The sequence below is a fragment of the Colletotrichum costaricense genome, assembly GCF_030867565.1.
Source record: "Colletotrichum costaricense strain IMI 309622 chromosome Unknown Scaffold_22.1, whole genome shotgun sequence".
NCBI lineage: Eukaryota > Fungi > Ascomycota > Sordariomycetes > Glomerellales > Glomerellaceae > Colletotrichum > Colletotrichum costaricense.
The window spans coordinates 413,144-435,461 of record NW_026848251.1 but is presented as its reverse complement, the minus strand read 5'-3'; the positions used below and the strand labels follow the sequence as shown (position 1 = coordinate 435,461).

The following is a 22,318-nucleotide window of genomic DNA, read 5'->3' as shown; positions in this document are numbered from 1 at the left end:
GCGTCTATGGCTTCTGATAGGTTTTCCTCGCCAAGGCCCTTCTCACAAATGCACTGACTTGAGGACTTGATGACTGAGAAAGGCGTTTTGTCCGTTCTCTATGAGTACGCTCTGTAGTATTGAGCTAATCCCCCCTATCGTCCTCTCCACCATGAATTACTTCTGTTTCTTTCGAGCTATGCAGTCCAACTCCTCTGCTCTCGGACACCGTGTTCGAAACGTTGAGTAGTAGGCTCGCCGACCATGAGAGAGCGCCTCGGCTCAGATATTGCTTGATGTCCAAACCTCCAAACCTCAGACGACTCTTTGAACACTCCCTTTCGCTTCCTTCATCCCCTCACTCCCGTACTTGCTGCTCTTCGGTCTCTTCCCAAATCCACATCGATACCCTCACCTCCGTAACCCCTTCCCTTTGACCCTTCACCATCATCCATATCCATGCCCTCGAACCTGTGTCTCCCATTGTTCGAGCACTCCCCACGTCCATGTCGATACCCTCACCCCCGCAACTTCAATTTGGGAATGTCATCAGGGTTGCGGCGGCCCTCAGCCTAGCCGATAACCACCAGACTCCAAGCGATGACGAAGACTTCAAGTATTCCGAGGATGATGTCGATGGTGAGATTGACGGCTTGTAGTGAAATAACCTTCGACATCATCCTGGGACAGGCTCCTCCTATTGAGAATGTTTTCGAACATCAGCTCAAAAGATGATGCTTGCCTGACTCCAGCAGAAGACCGTTCCGTCCCATATCCTCCTTTCTACGTGAGTGATCTTGGCACGCTTCTTGGAATCCTCTTGGCTGGGTCATATGTCTTAGCGCGTTTCTTGTTTGAAGAAGTGAGAAATCGACGCCATGTTTGTTGCATCGGACTGGGTGCAAACGACAGGGTTGTAGAGCATGTTCTTGCAATCGTGATTTCCGGGATAGCCCTTGCAACGGTATACGTTGCGGTACTTGGACCGGCTTTGTCTGCGCTGGTAGTACTTGAACTTGCAGCGGCGGTGGTCCTTCCTGCTGCCTGTCTGCGCCCGAGTTCTTCCTTGGAGGTCCTCGTCGTCGAATCTGCCAATCGTCGACGAGACACTTGCAGATTTCCCAAATCGCTCCCTTGATGCCCTCGGGTGTGCCTTGGACCTCAACGATGCGCTCAGTTGACTGGGGCAACATCTCCTTCTGTGCGAGATGATCGCACAGAAGGAGCAGGAGACCATGAAGATGCCCAATCTTCAAAACCTCGCGAGAGGTGTCCGGCGCCCCCCTTCATTCGAGCAATTTTTCGAACAAATTTTCGAACAACTTTCCGAGCAATGTTTCGGAGTCGAATTCATCAGGTCTCCCAGACGGCACCCTTGATGCCCTCGGGAGTGCCCTAAACACTCCTAAAGGATCAAGAGTCCATCGGGAGGATCCTGATGTGCTTAATCTTGAGACCTGATGAGAAGCGTTTCAGCGCTCTCTTCCATTCGAGCAGTCTTTCCGAGTATAACTCTCCCACGCTGCACCCTTGATGCCCTCGGGGGTTCCTTCCCCCTCCCCAATGCATAGACGAGTATACAGAGGGGCCATCTCCTTCTGGGCGACTATGCGAACGCCCGACACAATCCGGGATGCTCCCCCAGTAGCAGATGGAGGCTTCCAGCACTCCTGTTCGACTTATTCGAGCAGTGACGCCGCCAACATTCGAAAGTCGAAGAAAAACAAAGCGTCCAGCGCCGTGAAATGCCGCCCGCCTGCGGGGGTTGTTGAAAGCAAAGTTGAAAATTGCCTTGAAGCAGGCTTTCGAACAAGCTTTCGAGCAGGGTTGTGGAACCAGGGAATTCTGCAGGACCCCAAACGCCCCCCAAACATCGCCTTCCGGAAAACGCGGGGGGTAGTTGCAGCCAGCATTGCCCCGAGGGTTGGTTTTGATGTCGCTGATTCGAAATAACCGCGAGCGGTAATAGGCCCGGGGTGGGCTTGCTGAGCGTGGTGGGCGATCATTGTGATAGTGTCAGTGACTTGGGCGTGTGCGAGAAATGTCCTTATCGTCAGCCGTGAGACCGTAGTTGTTCATGATCTCTTTCATGTTCGCCGTGCTTGACAGTGTAAAATATCCACATGGCGGCGTGGCCAGTGGCGGGCCCATAGGCGAGAGGAGGAGTAGCGTTTGTAACTCCGTCTTGAAAAACTAAGGTCATTGCTGTTGTTGTTGACCTGTTCAATTTCTGGGAGGACTGTCGGGCCCAAGCACTGATCGGCCGGACCGTTTGGGGGCATCCCCTCGAAACTCGTGTGGAAGTTGATACTCTGCTCGGCGCCCGTGAAAGCAAATGAGCTAGGGTCCCTAAGGTGAGCGTCAAGATCATCGAGGTCAGGGAGATCTTCGAGGTCAGGGAGATCTTCGAGGTCAGGGAGATCTTCGAGGTCAGGGAGATCTTGAAGATAACCACCGACAACCTGGTCGTTGCTGTTCTGCAATTCGTCTGAATGCCGTAACCAGGGCGTTCATGTTGCTGTCAGGAGTGTCGGCGTCAGAAGCGTTGTTGTCGAACTGATGCTGCTGTCAAGCATTCGAGCAAAATAAATTTCCGCATTCGAGCACTGATTGAAGCGTGGGTGGATGGTGTTCTCGACGTCGAGTCGTTTGAGAAGAGAAGGTAAGCTGAAATATCCCTGACGGGCGAAGTGAGGACGCGATGTTGTTTTCCGGATCGTCCCTCGGGCGGAAACCTCTTGATGATCTCCAGCTTTCTCTTGATGGCGTATATTGAGCCAAAAGTCTCGCCCGGAAGCTGGGCTAGGCATAGCTCTTCGAACAATGGAAGAGCGCGCATCTTGGATTGTTCTGGTATTCGAGCAAGCCAGGACCGGCCCTCTTAGAGGAAGTACATGATAATGGCCCGTCTAGGGGAAGTTGCCGGTGTAGCTGGTGGAAATACCCTCAGAATGGTTTTCTGAGGGCTCGAGAGCGCCAGTCCCTGTTCAACTTTGGAACAGGATTCCGAGTCACCCGCTCAGGGTTCTTGGGGCATATTCGAACAAGTCTAATATTCTTCTCTGTGGGCTTGAATAGGGCTGCGTTGCCTCCAACGGGCGGTCCGCCATCGGCGGGAGTGTTGCTCGATGTGTTGTCAAGTGAATTGCTTCCGCAGTAAATAATGCCGTCACCTCGGTCGACGTCGATGTCGCTGTACTTGTCTGCCATGATGATTGAAGGCGCTGGGCCATGATTAATGCCATCGACTCCCGGAAGGGAACGTCAACTTCGGTTAAGGGGTCTTTTGGGCAGAATCTCGAATTGCCCATTGAGGTTTCTTGAAGCATTTTCGAACAAATCTCTGCATTACCCCGAACGGGCGGTCCGTCATCGGCGGGAGTGTTGCTCGAGGTGTTATCAAGTGAATTGCTTCCGCAGTAGACGATATCGTCACCTCGGTCGACGTCGATATCGCTGTACTTATCTGCCATAATGATGGAAATGGCAGGCCCCGATTCGCCATTCGGCCCTCTCATGTACGAGATTCCCGCGTTGGACTCGCCGTGTCCGCTGTACCACATCGCAGACAGCTGACTGAGGTTTTTTGGCGGACACGGAGACTCCAACGCCGGTATGAGGGACCGTGACGCACGCGGGGTGGTCGTGGTCTCCCACGTCACCCCAAATGCGAGGCCAGGGTAGCAAGCCCCGACCTCGTTGATGCCACGTCGGTTGTTTGATGGCTTCAGGCATGCCTGGGACGCTAAGAAGTGCCGAAAGGCTGCTCAGAGCTGGAGCCGCTGGTGGAAACGTAGACTTATTCGAGCAGTTGGGTTCAACTTGGCATCTTCTGGCTTGAAACAAGCTGTGTCTTGAGAAGACAAACCAATAGAGAGAGCAGAGGCTCTATTGTCCCCATGCTCTTTTGAGAGGTCTGGCAAAGGCTATTGTTAGCAAACATTCATGCCACCAATAAGAAGAATGATCAGAGAGAGACGGGACAGCCAGCTCGTTCTCAGACAAGTAATGTTCTGCTTGAATGTGTAGTTAACATACCTGATTTTGAACAAATACATTCCAAGCCTTTTCTTATGGGCCATGATTCGAGCAAGCCTTTGGAGACTGCAATTTCGCAAGAGCGATTGTAACCTCAATGGCAGCGCATACCTTGGTAGTGGTCAGGCGACATGTCGAGATGGCGATGTCCGTCGGAAGTTGCATTCGGACGGGACTGAGAAAATCCTAGAGATGCGACGATACGTCCGAAGATGCGACGAAGGCATCGTCGTATCTCTCGTCGTATCTCTTCAGACGGTGAACGTCATCCGATTTTGGTATCTAGAACACGATGAGTTAGCCAAGAATTCCAGTGAGAATGTGAAGTCGTAGAGTAGGGCTAGAATGGTGTGCATTTGAGAGCTGGGATTCATGCTAGAGCAGAAAATTTGACTACCTTTGTAGTGTGACTGGTGGACTAAAGCATGTGAAGCTTGGGTCACTGAGGTAAAGAGCGATGAGTAAAGAGACTTGATGAATAGGTATTTCGAAAGCATTGAAGCATGAATTGGACGAAAAGCGATGAGCAAGAAAAGCGACGAACTACAAAGAGACGAATTGCGAAGAGACGAAGTGTGAAGAGACGAAGTGTGAAGAGACGAAGTGTGAAGAGAAGAGGTATGAATAGACGAAGTGTGAACAGACGAAGTCCGACAGGACGAAGTATGAAACGATGAAGTATGAAGCGACGAAGTGCGAAGGGAGGAAGTATGAAGGGAGGAAGTGTGAAAAAACGAAGTATGAAGCGACGAATGTGAAAAGATAAAGTGCGACGGGACGAGGTGTGTAGAGGGAAAGTATGAAAGGACTGAGTGTGGAAGGACGAAGAGAGAAAAGACGAAGTATGAAGAGACGAAGATTGTAGGGACGAAGGAGAGGCGGCTTTGTGCCGAAAGATCGGGGAGATGAGTACTTGCCTGGTAGGAAGGTGAGGTCAAGGGGAGAAAATTGGCAGGCTTCACACCGCCTTCTAGACAGAATTTTCAAGCAGCAAGAGCGATCAATTCTTTGGGCTCTAATTCTGAGGGAAGGAAGAGTAAGTATGGGACATTGTGAGAAAAGGGTGCTGGACCGATATTGGACAGTGATCGCGTAGACGGGGGCATTCCTCGAGAATCCGTTGGCGGACGACGGGTTCCAGGTCGCCTAGATCTGGGGATATCTTCGCACTTACCTGAGCTGTTGGTATTGGAGGGACCGCTTGAAGTCGTCGATGAGAGAGAAGAGTTGAAGATGCCGTGGCGCCAAGCTGGAGGTGAAGTAAGGACCCGAAGGGCGACGCGAGTGACGCGTTCCGGCAAGCTTGCCTCACTGGATAAGGCCCGCAGTCGTCATGAAAAGAATCTTTGAGGGAAGATGCGTGGAAATTCGAGCATTGTGAGATTTCGATATGGCGAATCGTCCAGGAAAGCTGTGATTGAAGCGATGAGGCTATTGGGTTGGTGGTGCTTTGATCGTGGGAAGAGGAGTGTGACGAGGATGAGCCGCGTTGGTAGTTGAATTGATAGTGAAAGGAAATAATATTGGAAAGGAAAGAATTGGAAATTGTGTGCGATAGGAAAGTAGAAAAGGGGGTAGGGTAGAGTGGGAGAGGATGAGGTTGGTAGATGGAGGCTGCAAAATTTGGTTGCCGTGGAGAAATAAATCCCCCGGTGTTCATGAGCCTCATTTTTTTTTCTCTGCCTATTCGGAAAGAAGGAGCAACCGGGTCAGGTGATCAAAGAGGAAAAAAAAGAAGTAATGACGTAGGGTCGCAAGAAACCTGGAAAAGTTTGGTATAAACAAGAATACTTACGCGAGTATCTCGAGGTGAGTGGTGATACCCCTCAGTCCGGTCGGTTCGAGTGCCGTATATCGACCGTCTTAGGTAGAGGACCCATACGAAAGATTTCAAACTCTGCTTCTTGCGCACCTATGAATGTCATTTGATGAGGCGGTCATGCCGGATCGAGTGGTTGGTTCTTTGGAGAGAGAACATCGACAGCTCTTGGCCTTCATGAGGTTCTGCGGAACAAAGGCGGTGTTCATAGCCAAGCCTGAAAACGCCGAAACCCGCTCCAACGAGCCTACTCTGCTGGCAATGACGGTAAGTCTTGGTGATTTTTCTCTCCTGTTCCCTGGGAAAACAACATGCTGAGAAAGACGATGTGCATAGCACTTAGTCACATGTTTGTTACGAACCGTGAACAACCGCCTTTGAGGCATTCTGCAACCTATCAGAACCTCGATCACCTACTCAGAAGGCCAGGCACCATATACATCAGAGATCAGTACAACAATCAGTGTTTCTTTCTATCACCATGTCTCCTCAGCCCCCAAATCGCACTTTCCCAGGCTCCAATTGGGGAAGAAGACATCACGAGCTTCACCACCTCCCCCTTTGAGATCTGAGCAGTTTCCTTTCAGACACCGTCCACGTTCACCGCCCACTGAATGCTGACATTAAAACAAGAAAAGATGATAGAAATCATAGCGACCGTTCTTACCTTGCCCTTCATACAGTGGTTTGACTACGGCCTCATTACTAGGCTTGAAATAGCCCGGTATCCCAATGTCTACTCTTTGAACTTCCTCCTCTCGCTATCTCGCACTCATGTATCACACAACGGCCTCGCTATAGGAGACAGTCAATTGCAACAGTATTCGAATTTCGACCTGCTTCCCATTCACATCCCCCTACGGCACAGTCTCATTCGCAATCGTCCCTCACGAGTAGCGAAAATGAAGCTCATGACCGGCATCATCACTGCAATGATTGCCTTCTTTGCAACAACCTCCTTCGCTGAATCTGAAGGTGGCTTCATGGAACCCTGCAAGACAGTCAGTCTCAAGGAAGCATTTTATAAACCATGTAAAGAATGTCCGAGACGCGCCTTCTACAAAGTTTTGGCCGGGTGCACAGCATTGGACGGCAAGCCGTATGATAACGAGCTAAATCTAAACTTATGCCTCGTCAACGACCATGGAAAAATACAATGGAGGAGACGGTTAGAATGCACGCAGCCTCCCCTGAATTCTTCCCGCTAATCTTCTTCGTTCCACTCCAGAGGCGGTTTTGATAAGTCATGCGAAAAGTGTTCACTTGGTAAAGCCAACAAGAAAAAGGTCGAGATGACGTGCTATTGCGCCGATGGAGTCAATAAAGAATTGCGGATGAACATCATTGACCTTAGTAAGTTTTGAACTAGTTAAAATAAAAACTCTGTGGAAATAGCTGACATAGTATCTTACAGATAAACGTATTGAATTGAGAGGAAATACGATTTGGTGCGGTGAAGAGATGGGAATCGCAAGTACCCTGAAATGATTGTTAACTTTACTTTGTAAAGCAATCTCCTTTTGCGCGCATCTGCGCTGGGGTTTCCGAGTAATGGGTGAATAGCATATCAGGACGTTCGTCATGGCGGAACTGACTCAAGCCGTCTTCCTTGTGACGATTGGGCTGGCATTGAGACAGGAAAGGTCAACCAAGTCCGAGTTTCGAAACTCGAGTTCGGATAATGTCAGGCACTTTCCTCGGTGTCTGACCATTCGAAGACGCCGGCTGCTTAAGTTCTTCTTCCTGTATTCCCACAAATATTGATCTCTCTCCCTCCACATCGTCTTTCTTATACTCAAATTACATGCACTTTCAATACCTCCACTGGGCTCTCTTACATAATGCCTTGCGCCTGACGCTTCTGCTGTCTACATGGCGCGTTTTATACATTGCAGCATGGCATGCGTACTAGTTGCCGTCCACAGAAGGCAGCCTTCAACTCAATTTTATTATCAAAATCACTGACATAAATCTGCGTGATTGGGGGACTCCCAGACTCACATCGGCGGAAGACTCACACCAGCACTGATGACTGTTAGCAGATCTACATGTCTCGTTGTGTGTATGTATGGGTATGGAAAGCTATTCAGTTGAACGCTTGTGGACCAGAACGGCATCACTTCAAACTCGCCAGATTCCCATAAACTACTCTGTACATTAGTGAAGCATGTCAATCTTATCGGACTTTGGGTTAATTCACTGGCATCGGGACGGAAAGTCTTGTTCAAGACAAAGAAGATGTATTTAAAGAGCCAAGTGGCTGAAACCTCGGTGAAGAGGGAGAAAGGTTTTGGTATCTGAGAGGTAAAGAAAAGGTCGTTCGTCGTACTTCTCAACCAGCCATATGGTTGAGGGGATATTGTCCGTGACATCGTGTTTCGTTGCATAGGTTCTTTTTGTCGTGAGTTTCGTTTCGTTATAGTCATGTCGTTCCTGTCGTAGATAGTTTGTTGTGTGACGGCTCATCTGTGTGGGCAGTCGGGTTCGGGACTTGCTTAGTGTGTAATATCATGGTACACCAAGCACACCCCGACGTTAGGGTTTAAGTGTGTCGGAGATCGTAGGTTCGAATCCAACACGGGTGAAGTAGTTCATCTCGTGTCGGCGGTTTGAGTGTTGGGCAAACCGCCATCGAGGTTATTTGGTTCGGATGTTCTGCAGGTGCATGTGCAGACTGGCGAAGCTAATGGGGAGCTCGATGAGGGAGCTCTTCATGCTGGGGGTGTTGCATGAGGCAGGGATATCGACTCGGAAAGCCTCGAAGCTGGATCGGGCGCCTGAGAAAGGGGTGTTAGTCTGTGAACAAGAACGCATGGGTTGATGACGAATGAACATACCCATGCCGTGCAAGCTGGTCGCCGCGAGCTTCTCGACGTGCGAGCGCTCTGCTTGAGTCTCAGCAACGTCGGTGCTGTTGTCGAAGCCGGCAGAAAAGGTGTGTTCCGGGGCCGAGGCGAGATCGGCGGGGCAGCCGGTGACAGCAGCACCGTGCTCCCCGGCCGAGACGCCGAGGATCAGTGCCAGAAGCACTGACAGCAGCCCCAACAGCCTTTGCCACGAAGGCGAGGCCTGAGCCATGTTGAATGATTGTTTTGGTGGTGTATCGAGGTGGACCTCGAAAGAGGATATCTTCCAAGAAAGAAACTCAGACAAGAGATGCGGCCACTGGCCAGTCTTTAATAGACAATAGACTGCCATCGTGAGGCGAACAACTGAGCACCCGGGCAACGGACGCCGAGCCGGGGCGCGTAAGAGGCGGTGGGCGTTGAGTTGGCCAGCCACTCGGTTTCCGTGGTTTTTTTCACGATCCCCTGCGATTCACAAGAACATCATCGGCGCACAAGACTCTTTCGTTGAAGAACGAGCGGAATGGGTTTAGCATAACTGAGCTGGCCATGCATCTGTGGGCTGGAAGTTTGGCGGTAAGAACTCGCGTGGTTCGTCCAAAGACTCGATCGGGAGTTTTGCGCCATGGTTCGTTTGTTGAGGATCCGCTGCGAGCACGTTGCGACGAACCGGATCTTTCAAAAGACGACAAATCCTTGACTGGCATGTCGGGGGAGTGATTGGGTCGAACGGTCGCGAACGGAGTTGGGTGCGTATTCGACCGGGGAGCAAGCCCACACCGCAAGACTGCGAAGGAAGAAACTCCACATGATGGTGGATTATTGGACCAGGATTATGACAAGGGTGTCAGCGGCCGGGCCTGTTCGTGCCCAACCCTTTCTTCCATTCAAACAATGAGGCGATCCGGCCGGTGTTCCTCGGCGGTTGTGGTCCGTTGGCCGGAGAGAGTCCCGGCCGAGTCGGAGGAGAACCTTTGAGATGTCTCGGCCTAAAGGCCTGAGGCGAAGAAAAGGAGCACCGAGATGCTGGCCTCAGGTGTGTCGTGTTGTGGAGGGAAACCGAGATTGCAGAGCGGATATCAGATGATCTGATAAGATGCCATCTACCAATCATAAGATGCGCCCAGATCTTGTCCTACCACATCGGCATGGGAACCCTGTTTTAAAACTTGGATCTGACTGAAGAGCATACCTCTATAGAATAGAAATGTAAGCAGTGAGTTTGTTGATGTAAGATGTCTTCTGAGCTGTTCAGTTGCCTCGGATTATGTTCATCGTCGGGGAAGTGAACTGGATTTCCAACAGCAACTTACCTTATTTAACTTACTGCAAACTGGTGTTTCGTCTGTGCCTCTTGCTGTAGAACGATGTCATTGCAGAAATCTGCTCGAAACTTTGCGCATCGCAACGTAACTATCCTTGATCCCCCACTTCAACCCGCGCCGATGCGACCTGAGCACCTCGGCACTCTCGGCCGCCAGAACATGATTCGCCCTTCGGCTGAAGGCATCCAGCCAAGAACATCTAGCTGCGAGTTATCGATCCACCAAGAGGATTCCCGGGAGAGGTTGCGTATGCAAACAATCTGCTCGCTCGGGATGCTGCAGTGGTAAATACTATATAGATGCGGCGCAGCGCGTATTCTCTACCGCGCAGCCTTCTTGCTAGTTATTGCCTCGTCATTATTGATCGAGTTCATCCGCCACCTTTCGCATCTAGTCACCATTGTCGTCAGTATGAGACTCGTCACAGCTGTCGCGCTCTTGGCCTCCACTGCCACGGCTTTGGAATGGCTCCCCATCGTGCCCCTTCACGCACGTCAGGTCACCAGCGGAGCCAAGTACGAGTGCCACGAGAACTGCGGTATGTGGTTCGATGTGCTCCATACGCCGGATCAAACAGACTCATAACAATATCTAGGCTACGCCATCCTTGGAGCAGCTGAGGACGGCTACTGCACCAACTCCACTTGGACGGACTACTTCGAGGGATGTCTTCAGTGTGCGAATACCTTCGACATCTGGCAATACTACGGAGACGGTGTCACAGAAGCCGCGGACGGATGTGACCTTGACGCGACGCCTGTCACTGCTTCCAACAGCACGACCAACGCGACTACCACGGCAGGGACATCCGGCACCGCTGGTGCATCTTCCACAGCATCTGCCACCGGCTCGAGCTCGGTAGGTCATTGGTCTGGGGCAACCATGGATCACGGTCAAGATCTCTAACACGAGTCTAGTCTGCTACTTCGAGCACCGATGCCAGCGCTGCCAACAGCAATCAGCCTGCCACTATCGCCTTTGCGTTGGCTGCTGTTATGGCAGCAACTCAACTCCTGTGACGAGACTGGAGCATGAGGTACGATTAGATGAGGAGATGAGGCAAGTGTAATACAAGTGGTCTGCCACCGCCATACATGATTTAGGTAGCTGGCAATGTGCCACAGAAGAAACATCGTGAGCCTGTAAGTGGCTCGCGGACGGATATAGGGGTACATCAAAATGTTGTGTGAGGTTACAGACATTCCTATGTAGTCAGTTGTACAGGGTAAGTGAATGGAAACCAATGCCCTGAAAGGTACTTTTAGACTTTGGTTCAGAACTCAAGAAGCTAAATACGCACTGTACCTTCCTGGATCTGTGATCAAACCTTGTTTGACTGCTTCGCTTCGCGGACGTCGTTACTATTAGTTTACCATGCTTGTAGGAAAGGACGGAACAGCATGCAGATACAATTGAAAAATACAAAGCGCATCCCAAATTCATCAGCCAAAGTAGTTGCACTCAAATTGTAACTTCCAGGAAATGAAATAATCTTAGGATTGGCCAGCTAGCCAGCGGGCTCGCTAATTCAGTTCATCTTTTATAAGTATTCGACTGCGTCAAAAACAGTAATAGAGAAGTATTCACTCCGGGATCTAAGTTATAACGGTCCAAAAGCTTCTCAAAGGGGTGTCGGGGAAGCAACGAGAGAGGCCAAAGCAGTTGATGTGAATACATATCTCAGTTAGCAATCACAGCAAATTCATGGCCCAGAAGTTTGAAAAAGACGGATGCTCTTATTTGATAAGTTTACAAAAAGCAAACGCCTATGCAATGTACCAGCCAGCTACTCCAAGTGGCTTTTGTATTTATACAATGAAAGCTCCACGTGGAGTAGTAAGAAAAGAAACACATCTTCCATCACTAGAAATCGTCCAAACACGCTCCAGATAAAGCCGTTTGCTGAACCAAGTGGTCCAAGTCAAACCCATAAGCCGAATTTGTCATCGTCGAAGTTGTTTTTGTCGCTTAAGCAGAGGTGGGCTCAGCGGAGGGAGCGCCGGAGGGAGCATCGCCACCGAAGCCGGGGAAGTTGCCGCCGAAGCCGCCGGAGGGCTGAGCAGCACCGGGGACCTGGGTAGGGCGAACACCGGAGGGGAGAGCACCGGTGCCGTGGTTCTTGCCCTTGCCCTTGCCCTTACCCTTGCCGGTAGGGCGAGCGCCGCCGGACTGGGTGCCGGTGGGGAAGGGGGTCTCAACAGCCTGGGCGCCGAAGCCAGCAGCCTCCTCGGAGGAGCCGCGGGTGCGGGTCAGGAAGCCAGAGTGACCACCGAAGCCGGGGAAGTTGCCGCCGAAGCCGCCGGAGGGCTGAGCAGCGCCGGGAACCTGGGTAGGGCGGGCACCGCCGAAGCCAGTGGGGAAGCCACCGGAGGGGAAGCCGGGGAAGCCACCGCCGAAGCCGCCGGAGGGCTTAGCGGCGCCGGGGACCTGGGTAGGGAAGCCGGAGGGGAGGTCGGTAGGGAAGCCAGTGGGGAACTCGGCCTCCTGGTCCTGAGCGAAAGCGCCAGCCGAGAAGGCGGCAAGGATGGTAGCGGCGATAACGTTGGCCTTCATTTTGTCTGAGTTATGAGATTGACTGAGAGGTTGTTTTGTGAGGTGGGAAAGGTTGGTAATGAATGTGGTTCGAAGGAACGAATGAAAGGCTTGGTATCAAGAACGGAAAAAGAAGACTAGCTTCAATGTGTTTGGAATGAAAGTGATGAAGATGGAGTGGGATGGAGAGCAAAAAGAAGACTGGTCTTGGAAGGAGAAAAGCTGCATCTTATATCGATCTCGACGTCTGGGATCCCGGTTGCCATCCGCCACCGATTTGGCTCATGGTTTGCCAGGATGGCGTCAACTTGGTCGAGCAACATGGTGAACTGTTGCGCCATCGGACGACACAGATCGACAAGGGGAGCCGACCCAGCCCGGCGGGATGTGGGCGTTTAGCAGAGCAAGAACCATGTTTGGCGATTTTGGCCCCGGACGAGTTGCCACTATTCGGTAGTTGTCTGCGGCTCAAGGTCCAGCTTGGATAGAAGGGTGGCCCGACTTTCCCGCTTTCGATCAAGACAGAACAGTGGTGAGAAGCATGGGCGCCATATTGCTGTCAATTTCCAACGGGTGGGTTCTCAGGGGTAACAAGAGTTTGGCAACTGTTGGCCTAGCTTTCCGCGGCGGGATCAGGAGGATGGATGCCGCGTGGGTGGGTGGATGGTGCAGATGGATGGGTGGATGCGCGCAGCTCAGCGAGTCAACAGTGCTGATACCAACAACTTGCTCGAGCCTCGAGGGTTCTAGACCAGACCAAGGAACAACAGATCTTCTCCAGGATGGGAACATGACTGGAGTGTGTGTGGGAGGCTCTGAGTGGTTGGCTTTCGATGTTCAACCCATCACGGCCGTGTGTTTCAAGGAAGACGGGTCCAGGGTCCCCACTACTCCCTTATTTTCCGACCATGGGGCGTTTGCTGTAAATGAGGGACGTCGTCGTCTTCGTTTCACCTTTACATTTTAGGGCGAGGGGAACGGTGCCGTTGTTCCTAGTTCATGGGTTTTCACTTGTTTTTTTAACGGGGATGCAGAGTCCAGAGAGGTGATGGGACGCTGCTTAGTCTCCCTGTCTACCGGGGGCGGACCATGTCTTAGTTACGCGTCATCAGATGGCAGCACGTCGCGCTTAAATGAGGCCAGGGGACATGCCTGCACAGGGACCAGCCTTAACAAAACAATTCTGGGCGGCAACGTGGGCTGGAACTCCTGGGCCTCAGGAGAGTCGCGGCGTTAGGGAACACTCGACTAACTGCAAAGAACGCTTTCGGGAAGTCATGTCCGCATTATTGGCGAATTGCCTTGCCCTGCTTCAACGGCTTGTGACATTGATCGGTGAGACGCCTCCGAGATTGCTTCTCTTTTCGTCTGTTGTTGAGCCACATCACCAAATAACCAATTAACCATAACTTCATCCACCTAGGCCCGGAAGTCCGGCTTCGGGAACGCAAGAGCGCTTAAAGCCAAATTGTTTCCACGTCATTGCGTTCAATTTTCCGCTTATCATGGGCAGAGAATAAGACGCGGCCACCAGCCCTGAATTTCGTACCGTGCTTTCTGTGACAACGAGCCTTGCCAAGACTTGTGGACCATGTCAAAATATTCTACTCGAAATTCGCCATCCAATATGGATGAATGGAGATCCATCGTACAAGTCCGAAGCATGAACATGCAGAAAGAATACCACCAAAATTAGTTCAATACTCTGAGCTTGTTTCTATCTTATCATAAATCATAGCTGATCCAGTTCAGTCTGTCTGACTTTTATGTAGCCATGGTCAGCACATCGGATTTCGTAGCAGCTTGACGAAGAACCAAGAACTCCGCCCCTGAAGGATGCATCTTTGTCAGCGGCAACGGGCGGGACGCAGTATCCTCAGCTCGCAAACAACTCGTCCGTGCTTGTTTGACACAGAGAGTTGGCGTCAACAATAGCCGGGTCAAGTGGAGTTGGCAGGGGAGGGTTGGGATGCCTTCGCCTCTTCAGGACAGACCTGCGGGGGGTCCCCTGGTCTTGGACCGAAGTTGGAATTGGAACTTGGTATTGGCCCAGCGAGTTTACTTCTTTCGTCTGATCCAATGTCTCGCTTTTGTTCATCGCTCTTTCTGTAAAACTGCTTCCAAGAAAACTTCTACGCTGCCCCCCGTATACTTGCATTCTTCCATTTATGCCGAAACCGACAACCTCGGAACTCCAACTTTCGCTCCCTCAACCACAAGAGGTAATCAGAACGGACCTCTCAGGACGTCTAGAACCTCCTTGGCAATCCACGAGTGTGTATGAGTTGTAGGACTGCACGACGTCAGAATGAGAGCTGAAGGCTGGGTAAACGGCAAGTCGGCTCGGAAAAGAAACGAAAAGAAGAGCCCAGCCAAAACTCACTGGTATTCGTCCCAGTATACCCGCCTATCTGGGTCTCCGCAGATCGTCACGTTCGGCGTCTCGCCATATGCACCTTCGAGGCAACTGCCGTACTTTCCCAGTGGGTCAAATCCGTACGCCCGAGGAGAAGCATAGTACTCAAAGTCGTCGAAGAGCGGCCGAAGACCAAGGTTGACGGCTCCCGTCTTTGACCTGTCGAGTAGTTCTCCCAGCTGGTCTGTGAAAGTTCGCAACTGGTTTTTTGCCAGATTGTCTTCCAAGTAGAAGCCATACGGAAGTCTGGAGATATCGGGCGGGGTTAGAGTCAAGACTCTTGCACTTGGGTACGCATCGCGGAGCTGTGCTTCGGCTTGACGAAGAATTTGATACGACTGCGAAGCACTGATGTTGGCGTTAAACAGGATATCGTTGGCACCAGCAAACATTATCAGCAATGGGCTTTCCATTGCCATCGAATCGTACGCTTCGAAGGCTCCTCCTTGAGGATTTATCTTCCCCAAGAACGAGACGACTTGATCAATAACAGAAGGTACAGCGATATCACCCTTTGCGCCTGTGTAGCCCTGGACAAGGGCATTCGAAGTCGTTGCACCTCCTACCGCATAGTCGTAAAGGGGCAATGAGAGGTTAGCTGCTACATATTCTGCCCAGACGATGCCGTTCGAAAAGCGACCCTTGTAGCTGAATTGGCTGTTACATGAATTGAACTAGAACAGACATAGCGGAAAGGGGTTCACTGACTATTTGTCTGTAGGCCAGGCATTATTTGATACTCGAGCAGCCCCGTTCCCTATAACTCGCATCCCGTCAGTCATGTCCATCCTGAACGCAAGTCCGTCGAATTACCACCGATCGCTTACCGTTGTCGCTGAAAGAGTCACCGAATACTACAATGCTAGAGATGGAAGAGGCTTTGACCTCACGTGGCAACTGCGTTGACGGCAGAACTGCAGCGTAAGCCGTTGCGAGGAACGCAATCCAAATTCCATGACTGAGCATCGTCATGTAGGCCGCTCTATGATTTCAATTCTTCTTATGGATGTTGGTCAAGCTTTCAGTCGTCTTGATGTACGAATCTTTGGGGCAATGGAGATTCATGAAGAGTTTGCATGTTCCCAGGAGAAGACATGCGACATCAAGGTTCACCCAAGGAAATATCGACCTCAAAGTTTGTCCCGGACTGCCGGATCAATCGAGGCATTGGGCGTACGCGTTCATCATGTTATGACGCGAACTTGGTTGGTAGCGTCACAGGCTCAAGCGTCAAAGAGCATTAATAATGCAGCTTAGATGTATCAGTCCAGCCTACGAGACTGGTATCGCACTAATGCACATAAGCTTACGGCTCGAAAGTAAGCACTTGAGGTGATCTGCTTCACGAGAGAGCTAGTCACAGTTATGCTTGAAGCTCCAGAACCGGGACCAACTGGAATGCAATGTTTCTAAGATTCCCCAACTCTGCACGGGTGCAGCAATACAGCACTCTTTGGCTCAAAATGAGCGTCCAGGTCTGAGACCACGCCTGTGCTTCTGAGGTTCGAAAGCAGTTCTTTTCGGGTTTTCAAGATCTTACATTCGGAGATCTTCTCCGCATTCCCCGTCTCCTGAGTCCCGCAAAGCACACCGCCGGCTCGACTCACCTCTACACATTGCATGATGAAATCGAGAGTACTCCATTTCGCTTGGCGACTGGCAAGAAATTGAAAACCACAACACTATTGCTCTAGTATTTATAGTCTCACCCTTTCTTCCCAAAATTTTCTGCCGGACTGCCGCGTTGTACTTGTGAACCCACAAGAGGTCCAGCAACATGCTGGAAAGAAAAAATCCCATGCAAGCTGTCCACATCAACGTGGGGTGCACACAGCGGGGCACCAAATCCCCATGGAACTAGATGAGGAGCCCATTTTCGGGAATTTAGGGAATGAGAGCCCAACATCTTTGGAATGAATTCCTGGGGTCGAAATTTGAGTACGTCCAAGGGCAGACTCTCGATGCGTCCAGAATGTAGCCCAAGTGACTAGAGTCTAGGAACTCGTCTCTCACTCTTGAGACTTCAATGTTCATTGGTGTAAAAAGAAAGCCGGCTTCGCTGGTGCGCTTGTGACAACTGGATCCTATCACAAATTGCCTCATATGCAGCACCCTTTGCGCCAGTTTTCAAGCTCAACCCGCGCCCGCTGGCCAGATTACAGGACCACTGCACCACGGGGTTCCGGCACACCAGAGCCGGTCCCTCCGGGTTGTGGGCGTCCGGGACCGGCCCGCGGATCCTCATTTCGGCCCCCAAACGTCCCCACGAGCGACAAAGCCCTATTCCACCCACAAACACAACATAGTCTCGCATCTCGCTCTCGATCTCATCGATAACAAGCTCAGTTCGAGTTCAACCGCCCTGATGGTCTAGCGGTATGATTCTCCCTTAGGGTCTTCACGACACGTCTGGGAGAGGTCCCAGGTTCGAATCCTGGTTAGGGCCCAATCCTTTTGCATTTCGAGGCAATAAGCTGCATATCACTTCTCTTTTGTCTCGGAGCACTTCCATACACGTCAATTGCTCTTGGAGAAGATTATTTGATACAACTTTTGCTATACTAGCTCTTATCTGTTGATATTTGTTGACCCAAGCCAAAGCGGTTTTCACATTCTCTTCCCCAACATGGGTTTGCTCGACTCTACTTCCTCGTAATTTGAGGATACACTACTTCAAACCACTCGCATAGCACCTCAACGTCTTCACTGAAATCCTTTGAATCCTCGCTGCGCTCGAAATATCGTTTGTGCCCGTCTCTCCATTCTTGATAATTCCCCTCTCCCTCCGCAAGCGCGAATTCCTCCCTTACATCCCGAAACTTGCATCTCTCAAACGACGTTGTCTTGATGATAGCCCTTGGTTCTCCTTTGCCGTCAAGTATAATGGAAAGGTCACCAACTCCCCAATGAAGCGTTTCAGGGATTGGCCAGGTTGTTGTAGATGTTTTCTTGCCCTGAAGCAGAAGATCCAGGAGCTCGTCTTTCAAGGCCGGATTGTCGCCGAAAGCTGTTACATCCTTGGGTGGCGAAAGAGGAATATTGAGCTCAGCGGAGACTTTGGCCATGAAGGTGGCAATATGTGGGCTTGAAGGGTCGATCTCCGACATTGTGGTTGTGTTCTGGCGATAATTTCCAATTGCCTGTGGGTGCTTCTTGCTTATGAATGGCAGTCCCTCGAGGACAAAGCTGAGTTTATCAAGAAAAGATTACCCCACTTAATGAATTTAGTCTTTGATCTCTTGAACCATAATTATTCTTCAGTAAGTATCTCGATTTAGAGAAGGGTCTTTGCCTCCTTCTTAAAGGTGTATTGGTGGCGCTGCTCAGATCGTGCTCTATGTGTTGAGTCTCATCGGGTTAGTTGTGTTTGCCGCATGACTCACCCCGAAATAGTATGAAGACACCTGGCGACATTTCCAGCCACAGAATGGGCTGAGCTGAATGACAGTGCAACGAGATATGGGTCGAGAAAAATATACAGGGTCTCTCATAACATGAAAGTTTGTATCAATTAAGGCCTCGTTGATGAAGTAGGTAAGATGTGTTCACCTGGGAACAAGCGACGATGTAGTTAATGCGGCAAGTGAAAGAAACAACGAGTTTCGTCGTACGCCGAGTAATTGTAATCACGTCAAGATACTTGTCACGTCAAGGCTACTGTGGTACCAAGAAAGTTTTCCGAGAACACCACTCGAAGTTGAGGTACTCAGAGCCACCTCGAGATGATCAAATGATGTGCGACACCAACACCAATACGGATATGCGAGCACATGTCACTTATCCGCTGTCGACCGTTACACCGTTACACTACATATACCAAAGAACCAAATTCAACCAACCGACCAACGGCGCAGTTACGATAAGTCAGGTTACCCTCGGAAGCCCTGCACAACCCTTGCTCGCAGATCCAGAAGCCGCCAGATCCCCGCCCAAAGTTCCCACAAAGCACCCGCAACGAACGGCTTTCTCGACCCGTTTCTGCAAAACCAAGCCTGAAGAATGGAGAATCCCGATGCAGAGTCCCGCGGGGGCATGCACATATGAAGAAGGCGGCCGACTCTACGTCAGTCTTGTTCCTCGGCCTGCGATACCACCGTTGGTTTGAGAGGGGTATTTGATCGTGGAACCAATGATGGCCCTGCCTTTTGTCATTTTACGACCGCGGCATATGTCAATCCTTGACGGGTCCTCCCGTTATACTTATGTATAAGAGAAGCGGTGGTTCGGCACTCTTGTCGCTAGAGAGAGCTACGAAGGTGACTTGAGAGAGAACCCGCAGATTCTGCCGGAACACCAGAGAGGAGACCGCTCAAATGGGCTTTTTCGCAGCTTCGGGGGTCGACAGCCCCATGGCAATGATGCTCCGCCTCTTGGGTCTGGCCGCAGCACTTGGCATCGGCTACGTTTTGGCTCGAATGGTCCAAGAGCGAATGAGGTTTCGCAAGCTTCAGAGACAAGGAGTCGTGAGTTTTCAAGCACACTTGGGAAGCCAGGCTTCTAACACGACATAGCCAATGATGCCTCACTCGCTTCTATTTGGCCACTTGCGCCTACTCATGAAGCTCACCTCGCACTTACCCAAAGACGTACACTTCAACTACTATGCTCAAGCCATCGTCGACAACTGGGAAACGCTCTTCCCCGGCCGGACATCGTGTCCCTCAGCAGTCTATGCCGACATGTGGCCTATGGGTCCTCCGCTAGTTTTCACTGTGCACCCGGAAGCAGCAGGCCACTACATGTTCGACGCCAGCGTGCCACGTAGTGACTGGACCAAGAAGGCATTGGCCCCGATCACGGAAGCAATGGACCTCGCATGTTTGGTAGGCGAGCCGTGGAAGACGTGGCGCGCGAGGTTCAACCCCAGTTTCAGTAACAAAAACGTTCTCGGCCTTGTTCCCGGAATGTTGGAGGATGTCGAGGTGTTCGCCGATATTATGCGGGAAAAAGCTGGCGTCGACGGCTCTTGGGGTGATATGTTTCCGCTCGTGGAGACCACGACCAACTTGACCATGGATGTCATCGGCCGAGCGGTGCTTGATATCGAGCTTCATGAGCAGACAAACGGACCTAGCAGATTCAGAAGTGCTCTCATGGACCAGATTTCTAGGGTGATTCTCCATCTTAACATTGTCACCATGTGGAAGTGGTACAGCCCGTGGCGGCTGGCTGCTATCAAAGAGAACAGGGAGACAATGTACAGCGAACTACTACCATCGATCGAGCGATCCCTCAAAGGATCAAAGAAGAAGGAGGGGCTCAAGACCATCATCGACTTGGCGCTGAAGCCCATGTCTGGCGTGGTTAATGTGGACCGGTTATTTTTAGAGACAGTCGTCTCCCAGCTCAAGATCTTCATGTTTGCCGGTTACGATACGACGGCCACGGCTCTTTGCTGGGCGATACACTGCATCGCCAAGAATCCCGAAGTTGGCCAAAAGCTACGGGCCGAACACGACGAAGTCTTGGGCAAAGACCCCGCAGATGCAAGCGCCAAGATCAGAGAGTCGCCGCACTTGCTCAACTCCCTACTCTACACAGGCGGAGTCATCAAAGAAGCACTGCGCTTGTTTCCTGGTCCTCCTGTCATTCGAGACGGACAATCGCATTATCGCATCACCGACAGCATCACAGGAGAGCAATATCCCACTGGCGGATTCCTCATATGGGACGGGTTACGTTCGCAGTCTCGCAACGAGGAATTGTGGCCGAGAGGCAACGAGGTCGTGCCGGAGCGATGGATGACGACAGACCCGGAAGATCCATTGCACCCAAAGAAGCACGGCTGGAGGACCTTTGGACTTGGAAGCCGTGCCTGTATTGGCCAAGAGCTAGCCGTGGTTGAAATGAAGTTGGTCCTGGTCTCCCTCGCGCGCAACTTTGAGATTGACTGCGCCTGGGATGAGTGGGATGCCCTCAAGTAAGTTCCCGAAACCGCACACCTCAACAACTCGTTCCATCATGGGGACCTAAACGCTGACTCTGTGCGCAGCGGGAATACCAGAATCCCCAAAATGTTTGTGGAGGGAGACCGGTGCTACCAGACTGAGAAGGGCACGCCGCAGATTTCTGACGGGATGCCGGTTCACGTCAAGCTGCGACAGAAGTCTGACTGAGCGTTTCGAGGTGTGTTGACAACTTGACAGAAGTGACATGCAGGGAAACAGTTCGGGAAGGTCGGACATCGGTGTCATCGCAACCCCGTCTTGTCCGCCATGGTGAAGCCGCGCGGGGAGAGTATCGGCCAGGTCGAGGACTCAACGTTTGCCCGGCTCCAGCGGAGCCTCAAAGGTTGGCAAGCGACGGAGCGAAGAACATCGGACGGAGAGTCATATGTAGCATTGGCCGGATAAGTCGGAGTTGCGACGAGGACGTAGAAGCTGGAGGTCTGGTTCGTTGCTATCTTGCTGAGCGCTTTGGGAAGAGCTGGGAGTGTCGGACACGGCTTCGTGAGGCCGTCATCGACCAGAAGCCAGCTCGAGAATATGACTTGATGATTCACAATATCTGTGCTCGATCAGATCCGACGGCAGCGTGTTCACTTGTCGTGCCGCTGCTCCATCGCCGGCGTCTTCAAGATCGGCCGGTATGCCAAATGCCTCCCGGGCCCGATCTCGGATGCTCACGAAGCTTCCCGCATTGTTGCGGGCCGTTTTCCCGTTCTTTTAGTTCGACCTAGGAGCGGTGCTGATGATGAGCACCGACATTACTTATCAGCACAGTTTCGTGTTCATCGAGAGGTGATTCGTCGGACTGTACGGAGTAGACGCGCTTGACTTCGAGTAGGCTCGGCATCAATACGTTGAATGCCACTATTGGAAGGTTCCTCTTGCTCGGTAACGCGGTAATGCGTCTGGACTCTGTAATGACGGAATCATGTAATGAGACAAAGATGAAGGTGTCTTGTCATGTCATTGTTGAAGTTGAGATGACACTGAAGCGCAGGAAGAAGCGAGAGAGAACAACTTAGATAAGCAGACCTTATTTAGAGTCCACGGCGCCCGATTGGCCTGGTCGCATTTGCCCCGCAGAGAGTGGGCTTTTACTTGAGGGATTCGGGGCTTATTTTCAAAAGCGGCCGGCCGATCTTCTTTTGGTATGGTTGCGTGGATGGGAGTAGGTGGCTGATGGTGACACGAGCTGTGTGCAAGGGAGGGTGGTCACTGCGAACCTGGACACGAAGACACGCCGGGAAACTGTGTATTATGCTGCGTTTCTGGTCTCAGGCTCTCTTGTTCGCTTCTGAAACGAACACCGTCGAACGACAACGTCACGCTATGTGGCTCGGGATTCAGTTCCATGGCACATCACCTAGTCCGCCCACCTAGTCGACGCGACGGCGCGGGGACTATTCGTACGCAAG

At 51.5% G+C, this 22,318-nt stretch overlaps 9 protein-coding genes across 9 annotated transcripts; 3 read left to right on the top strand and 6 right to left on the bottom strand.

The window, feature by feature from the left end:
• Window positions 1-551: 551 nt before the first annotated feature.
• On the bottom strand, window positions 552-4,182 carry CCOS01_14990 (KH domain-containing protein; the record flags this gene model as incomplete). Its single annotated transcript, XM_060463132.1, has 9 exons — window positions 552-676; window positions 950-1,263; window positions 1,501-1,649; window positions 2,199-2,456; window positions 2,537-2,818; window positions 2,995-3,203; window positions 3,332-3,716; window positions 3,848-3,895; window positions 4,129-4,182. The coding sequence occupies 9 exons, from the start codon at window positions 4,180-4,182 to the stop codon at window positions 552-554; spliced, it is 1,824 nt and encodes a 607-aa protein (XP_060306317.1).
• Window positions 4,183-6,738: 2,556 nt separating this feature from the next.
• Window positions 6,739-7,324, top strand: CCOS01_14989 (uncharacterized protein; the record flags this gene model as incomplete). The annotated part of the gene is made up of 3 exons (XM_060463131.1): window positions 6,739-7,004; window positions 7,065-7,189; window positions 7,251-7,324. The coding sequence occupies 3 exons, from the start codon at window positions 6,739-6,741 to the stop codon at window positions 7,322-7,324; spliced, it is 465 nt and encodes a 154-aa protein (XP_060306316.1).
• Window positions 7,325-8,473: 1,149 nt separating this feature from the next.
• On the bottom strand, window positions 8,474-8,914 carry CCOS01_14988 (uncharacterized protein; the record flags this gene model as incomplete). Its single annotated transcript, XM_060463130.1, has 2 exons — window positions 8,474-8,613; window positions 8,674-8,914. The coding sequence occupies 2 exons, from the start codon at window positions 8,912-8,914 to the stop codon at window positions 8,474-8,476; spliced, it is 381 nt and encodes a 126-aa protein (XP_060306315.1).
• A 1,135-nt stretch (window positions 8,915-10,049) lies between these two features.
• On the top strand, window positions 10,050-11,026 carry CCOS01_14987 (uncharacterized protein; the record flags this gene model as incomplete). The annotated part of the gene is made up of 4 exons (XM_060463129.1): window positions 10,050-10,254; window positions 10,318-10,545; window positions 10,603-10,865; window positions 10,925-11,026. The coding sequence occupies 4 exons, from the start codon at window positions 10,050-10,052 to the stop codon at window positions 11,024-11,026; spliced, it is 798 nt and encodes a 265-aa protein (XP_060306314.1).
• Window positions 11,027-11,975: 949 nt separating this feature from the next.
• Window positions 11,976-12,560, bottom strand: CCOS01_14986 (uncharacterized protein; the record flags this gene model as incomplete). Its single annotated transcript, XM_060463128.1, has 1 exon — window positions 11,976-12,560. One exon carries the CDS (start codon window positions 12,558-12,560, stop codon window positions 11,976-11,978), a length of 585 nt encoding a protein of 194 aa, XP_060306313.1.
• Window positions 12,561-14,765: 2,205 nt separating this feature from the next.
• On the bottom strand, window positions 14,766-15,927 carry CCOS01_14985 (GDSL-like Lipase/Acylhydrolase; the record flags this gene model as incomplete). Its single annotated transcript, XM_060463127.1, has 4 exons — window positions 14,766-14,832; window positions 14,923-15,603; window positions 15,664-15,712; window positions 15,783-15,927. The coding sequence occupies 4 exons, from the start codon at window positions 15,925-15,927 to the stop codon at window positions 14,766-14,768; spliced, it is 942 nt and encodes a 313-aa protein (XP_060306312.1).
• Window positions 15,928-16,491: 564 nt separating this feature from the next.
• Window positions 16,492-16,770, bottom strand: CCOS01_14984 (uncharacterized protein; the record flags this gene model as incomplete). Its single annotated transcript, XM_060463126.1, has 1 exon — window positions 16,492-16,770. The coding sequence occupies one exon, from the start codon at window positions 16,768-16,770 to the stop codon at window positions 16,492-16,494; it is 279 nt and encodes a 92-aa protein (XP_060306311.1).
• An 827-nt stretch (window positions 16,771-17,597) lies between these two features.
• On the bottom strand, window positions 17,598-18,062 carry CCOS01_14983 (uncharacterized protein; the record flags this gene model as incomplete). The annotated part of the gene is made up of 1 exon (XM_060463125.1): window positions 17,598-18,062. One exon carries the CDS (start codon window positions 18,060-18,062, stop codon window positions 17,598-17,600), a length of 465 nt encoding a protein of 154 aa, XP_060306310.1.
• Window positions 18,063-19,268: 1,206 nt separating this feature from the next.
• CCOS01_14982 (cytochrome P450 4V3) lies at window positions 19,269-21,071 on the top strand (the record flags this gene model as incomplete). Its single annotated transcript, XM_060463124.1, has 3 exons — window positions 19,269-19,418; window positions 19,467-20,875; window positions 20,948-21,071. The coding sequence occupies 3 exons, from the start codon at window positions 19,269-19,271 to the stop codon at window positions 21,069-21,071; spliced, it is 1,683 nt and encodes a 560-aa protein (XP_060306309.1).
• Between the last annotated feature and the right edge of the window lie 1,247 nt (window positions 21,072-22,318).